This window comes from Dipodomys spectabilis, unplaced genomic scaffold (assembly GCF_019054845.1).
Source record: "Dipodomys spectabilis isolate Male_0828 unplaced genomic scaffold, ASM1905484v1 ptg000288l, whole genome shotgun sequence".
Classification (NCBI taxonomy): Eukaryota; Metazoa; Chordata; class Mammalia; order Rodentia; family Heteromyidae; genus Dipodomys; species Dipodomys spectabilis.
In genome coordinates, this window is record NW_024870965.1 from 2,206,501 (window position 1) to 2,212,500 (window position 6,000).

A 6,000-nucleotide genomic window follows, 5' to 3' on the forward strand; every position below is an offset into this window, starting at 1 on the left:
ACTGAAAATGTGTATTTCCATTTGAAAACATTTTTAAAAATCTACATCTACTCAGGGATTATAGAGTTGTATTTTTAATTTTTTCTGTATTTAATGATTTAACTTGTCTGAATAGCGAAGAGTACAGTTTTAAATTTGCAACTAATCAAAAACTGGTTAATACACAAATGTTTAACTCAGTTCAACAAGCTTGAATAGCTTGAATGAAGCTTGAATGAAAGATAAAAGATGGAAAGAAGGGGAGACTAGGGACAAACTAGATAAGAAGTGAAGAACAAGCAAGGGAAAAAATTAAGAGCTAAAATTAAATAATTAGAATAAAATAGAAATGAGAAAGAAATCTTACATTCATTTAATAACATTGAACATAAGAGTTAGTTTTTGCTAAATACAATAAAAATAATCTAAAGCACATCAAACTAGCCCAAAGCCAATGTACAGGAAACACTACAGGACTCAAAATATGACAGTGCTGTTTGATACCTGGAATTTCATAGCTAGCTAACTCACAAGCAAATCGAACTAGTATCAAACCTACACCCCTAATTTCATCCAATACAACCAATGTCAAATCAACAGGTAGAATGAAATAAGCCAGTCTCAAGCAACAAGTCACTAAGGCTTTCTTTCATACATGGGATTTGAGGGTAGGGGCAAGTGAGATGTCATCAAGCTACAAAATTTTTGCACAGTGTTACTAAGCTTAAACATAATAATAATGTCTCTAGCATGAGAGATCTTTGCTGGCTGTGTCTGACAATGACCTGCTATCGAGATTATACAAGGAGTTCAAGAAACTAGACTCTCAACGTATCAATAACATAATGGATTAATGGGCAAAATGGAGGCTTCTCAGAAGAAGTCAAAATGGAATGGACTTGTGGAGAAATGCTCAACATCTGTGGGCATCAAGGAAATGTCAATCACAGCGCTGTGATTCTGTCTCACAGTAAGAATGGCACCATCCAGGACACAAACAAACATAAGATTCTAGTGCTAGGCTTTTAAAAAAAATAAATGGCATAATTCTATGTAGATTTGCAAGAGTGTTTTCCAACATTTCCAATTTATGATAAATAATTCCCATAATAATTTAAGTTTCAGAAGATGTCAACTGTTCTTCAATTAGAATGTTATACTCTATTAAATTAGAAGAGTCACAATAATTTTACTCACCTTCTTACTAAGGCCCCCTGTCACCCACACGATTAAGGGAGAAATGATGCATTTTCAGTCACAGTAATATTTAAAGATCACATCTATTTAACTACCCACAATTTCTGTTTTGATTTGCATGTAATGCACATGAATTTATTGACCATGCTTAAATTTATTTATCTAAGAACTAGGATACCCTAGAGAACCATTAATTCAATTGTCAGAAGCATTGAAAATCATTTTTACAAAAATCTTCAAAGTGAAAGTTCTTGCATACTACTGAAAGAGAAAAATTACTCTTCATGAATTTTTTGTATTAGTAATAAACTGATAAATACATAATATATATTACATTTTTAAATATATAAACTATAGGGATAATTAATATAATATATATATCAATTCTTAAATATAAGATCATGTTTAGTCTTCTCTGTACTTTCTTAGCTAGTTTCTTAACTCATATCAGACTACACAGTTTTGTGATGTATTTTAAATTCATGTGTAGTGTTTAATTTTTTAAAGGAGAGTGGGATCTTGTCATGTGACTTACCAAGATGCTTTTTTAATTTTACTTTCTTGTAAAGATGCTGTACAGAGAGGTGACAGTTACATCAGTAAGGTAATGAGTACATTTGCTGTTGGGCTTTGTTACTGCCTCCTTTGTTTTTCTCCTACTATCCTAGTCATGGTTTATATACTATATGTAAATTTTAGCCTTATGTTTAAATAATTATTGAATTTTTTGTGTCATAAACAGGGATTTTTAAACAAGAGGATGTCAAGAATAAGTTAGGATTACAAAATTTATCCTTAAATTTTATTTTTGATTAAGTATAAAAATTATATTTACATTAAGCACATAGCTATGCAACAAGGAAATCAAACATGGAAAATAAAAATATTAATCCTTACCAAGGGTGGTAAAAGTTGTTTCTTCTCCTGAAAAATAGAAAAAAACAAAGTTTCTGGCTTAGATTGATACACATAAATATATTTAAATATGAGAATTTTTAGCACTATTTACCTAAATAAAACTATGTGAAATCATAGTGTTATTTTTCTTTTCTCTCTCATTTTCTCCTTTATCCCTCCCCCCCCAACTTGTTTTTGAGACAGTTTTTTTTTAAGTTTTAAATTGTAAAGGTGATGTACAGAGGGGCTACAGTTACATGAGTCAGATAATGAGTCCATTTACTTTTGAACAGTCCCCCCCTCCTCTCATTCTCTCCCAGTTTTTCCCCTCCCCACTAACCTCTCCCCTAAAGCTGTACAGTTCATTTTCGACATCAATGCTTATGGACATGAACTCCAAGAAATGGAACTAAGAGGGTTTTTTAATTATAATGTTTGTAGCTCTCTTTTTTATTTTCTATTCTTCTTTCCTTTTTTCCTTTGGTTTATACCCTTCTGACACTTTTTTTTTGTATCCTTTGTCTTGTATATAAGTTTATCTGATTTGGGGAGGGGAAGAAGAACCAATTCAGCAGGGAAACTTGATATAAACTCCTGCCTCAGTCTCCCTCGGCTGGAATTACAAGTGTGGACCACCGTGTTCAGCTTTGTATTTCCTCTATTGCCGTCACATTTACCAAGCCTCACTATACTAAATCTATGTTGCTCCTCTTTCAATTCCCAAGCAAAATAAGGAAGGTGGTACAATAAAAGAAAACTATGAGGACTGACTTCAAGCCTATGAAAGTCTTTGGAAAGACTTGGCAGGATTTTTTTTTTAACCGAATGAATATTCAGTTACTTAGAGATCTTTATCGGATACCTATTATATACTACACGCTATGTCACATTGTAAGCACAGAGCAGAGACAACATACAGAAAGTAAAGTAGGAGGCTGAGATCTGCAGGATCGTGGTAAGAAGCCTGTTTAGGCAGGAAAGTCCTCAAGACTCCATTTCCAATTAACTAGCAAAAAGAAAAAAAAAAAAACACCCAGAATGGAGTCGTGGTTCATGTGGTAGAGTGAAGCTCTGACCTTCAAAGCCATTACAATGGTTTGTTAACTACTTATGTGTTTAATAATAAAGTTGTATAGATTTCTATCACTCTCCTTTTCCTTGTTCATAGTTAAGTACAGTCAAGCACTGCTTAACACTGACGTGTGTTCTGAGACACCATTTTAGGTGAGTCTGTCATTGTGCAAGAACTATAGGCTGTCCTCCCACAAATTAGGGTGACTCTGGGTAACATGGTCTAATAGGGCCACTGTTGGACAGATGCTCCATTGTTGTGTGAAACACTGTTACCCAACATATAACTATTTTCCTTTTAGTATATATCATTATTTTATTTGCAAAGTTGTCTCATTGTTTTGTCACACTATCTTTCTATTGCAGTTTAAATACTGTTCTTTTGATTTTCCTTTTAATAGCTTTTCTTCTCTGATTCTTTTGATTTCATTTTGTTTTGAAGCCAGTACTGGGGCTTGAATTAAAAGCCTCCAGATTTTGCTTTAGCTGTTTCACTGGAAGCAAGTAGTCTACTGCTGGAGCCTGTTCCTTTACTCCTGGATTTGGGCCGGCTATAAGAGTCTCTCCTATTCATCTGTGTGGGCTGGCTTCAAAGTATGACCCTCCAATCTCAGCCTCTCTCTGAGTGTCCCACTGAGTGTGAAGAGCAAATGAAGGAGAAAGACTGTAAGAAGAAGTTGATTAATGTTAGCATCAACATTAGCAGCTAATATTAATCAGAATATGATAACAGTTCTGAGTTGTTCTTTAAAAATGATACATCTAGAGAAGTCATTTTCCCCTGCCTCAGTAATTTTTTGTTGTCCTTTTCAGAACTCTGATTGAAATACTACACATCACATTATTTCCTATGAAAATGCATTACTTACGAACTACTTAATTTCTCTAAGACATTATCTCTGAGACAATGTATGTGGCCTAAAGAACAGTCTAGAAGCTGGAAAGGTTTCTGGCATTTTTACTCTAGAATGCGAAGGGATTTTTTTTTGTGTGTGTGTGGTACAAATAGCATATCTCCTCAACCCTCCCCCTCCAAAAAATATAGTGATTTTTAATGGAGGCAATTAGTACACAAACAAATACCTTTGTGAACACTCTGTCTGCATTTTTAAAAATTGGGGTGATATTTATTAACTATTTAGAGCCACTATACCAACCAAATGTCTACAGTAGTTTTTCCATGTCTCAGTTATAGTTTGCCATTCTTCCTAGGTTGTCTGAGCAGCAACTCCAGTGAGATCTTTCACATCACGTCTATAGACATTACTAGAACACCACCAAAATCTTAAGTAGGAGCAACTGTGCTGAATTTTTAGTGCTAAACAAAATGACATGAAAAGATAGGCTCTGTGAGAAACTTGCCAAGTACGCTCACAGAGTAATCTGCTTAACAAGGCTCCCAATGAGTATATGGGTCAGCCCCAAGCACCTACACCTTCCTGATTGGCATGAAAGAGCAATGTACCCTTCATGGAGCCAAGTAGATCTCATAAAAGCAAATAAGACCTTTGCATAGCACACCTAATAAGTTGTGCAAAATAAACATATGTTTAATATTAGGATATTACCCATGATAAACTTCAATTGAACATTACACACACACACACACACACACACACACACACACACACATGCACATACATACACAACATATAAGAAACAGAAGGTAAGTAAAGAAAAAGATATAAAATACTCATGTGTATGAAGACAGTAACTGTGCAGCTGTATGAGACCCATTGCAACAATGAGATGTACAAGATGTTATGTTGAAAAAATGAACTTTACAACTTTGGCATGAGGGGGTGGGAAGGGGAAACAAAGGAGGAGGCAAGAATGCTTGAAGAAATGTACTTATGACCTTGCCCATGTAATTGTAACCCCTCTGTACGGTATTTTCAGAATTAAAAAAAAAAAGAAAAGAAAGATAATAATTTTTGGCAAGTAAGAATTACATCTAATTTTGCTCTAAACACTCTTCAACGCACCAAATAAATACAACAAAATAAATCACCCAGTCATGTGATGAGTGTCTCCATACAGAGAAGAAACTCTTTGGTTTTGTTCTGGGGACACAATTTTCTCCTCTCTGCATGTAAGGAAGGGCCTTGTGCCCTCGTGATGTAGAAGAAGGAATATCTTGTCAAATGGCAGTAGGTGGCACTGTAGCACTAAAAATCTGTAAATCACCTCACCCAGAGCTTTTTCTTCCCATTCCAGTCTCCAGAATCACCCAAGGAATTGACTAGCTGCACTAAATGGATGAAAATGTAGATAACAGGACACTTGATCTTCAAAGCTATCTTACACTAACACGTGTATTGTTACTGAGTTTACCTTTCCCAATATGTTTCTTTTACAACTGAAAAATGTTTAAATGATTGCAAATCAAAGTTTCCTTGAAGTCACACCCCCGAAGTCCCTTACTAGAGATTTCTGCAAAAAATGAGGAATCAGTTTAAGTAGAAATGGCATTTCAAAAGGAATACTCCCGCTTTAAATATCACCAACTCCACCTCCCTTCCCGGGGGGGAAAAAAAGAACACCATTTTCCAGGGGATTTAAGCCTAGATAGTTCCCAAATCAATCAAAGAAAAATGCAAGGGCAGGAGGGTGAAGTAGCACAGATGAAATAAACGCTTATTTTGAGAATAGGTCTAAAAGGAATGGTGACTTGTTTTGTAGGCCTAGAATGCACACACACATTCCTAACTTCCATAAACATAAAGGGCATACAAAAGCAGGGGAAAAAAAGTCAAAACAAAAGGAACCTCTCTACTATATCTGACTTTGTTTTCGTAGCCTAACATGATAATAATAAAACACACAAAATAAGAGATTCTACTTTTACTTAGTAAA

General features: G+C 34.8%; 1 protein-coding gene across 6 annotated transcripts in view; it reads right to left on the reverse strand.

Moving 5' to 3' along the window:
* The window catches only part of Ptprc (protein tyrosine phosphatase receptor type C), a 104,758-nt gene that overhangs the window by 51,004 nt on the left and 47,754 nt on the right, over positions 1 to 6,000 (reverse strand). For all 6 annotated transcript variants that reach the window (XM_042701283.1, XM_042701287.1, XM_042701286.1 and 3 more), the window contains exon 3: positions 2,074 to 2,100. In XM_042701283.1, the coding sequence (XP_042557217.1) occupies positions 2,074 to 2,100 (27 nt within the window). The remainder of the gene's footprint in view (positions 1 to 2,073; positions 2,101 to 6,000) is intronic.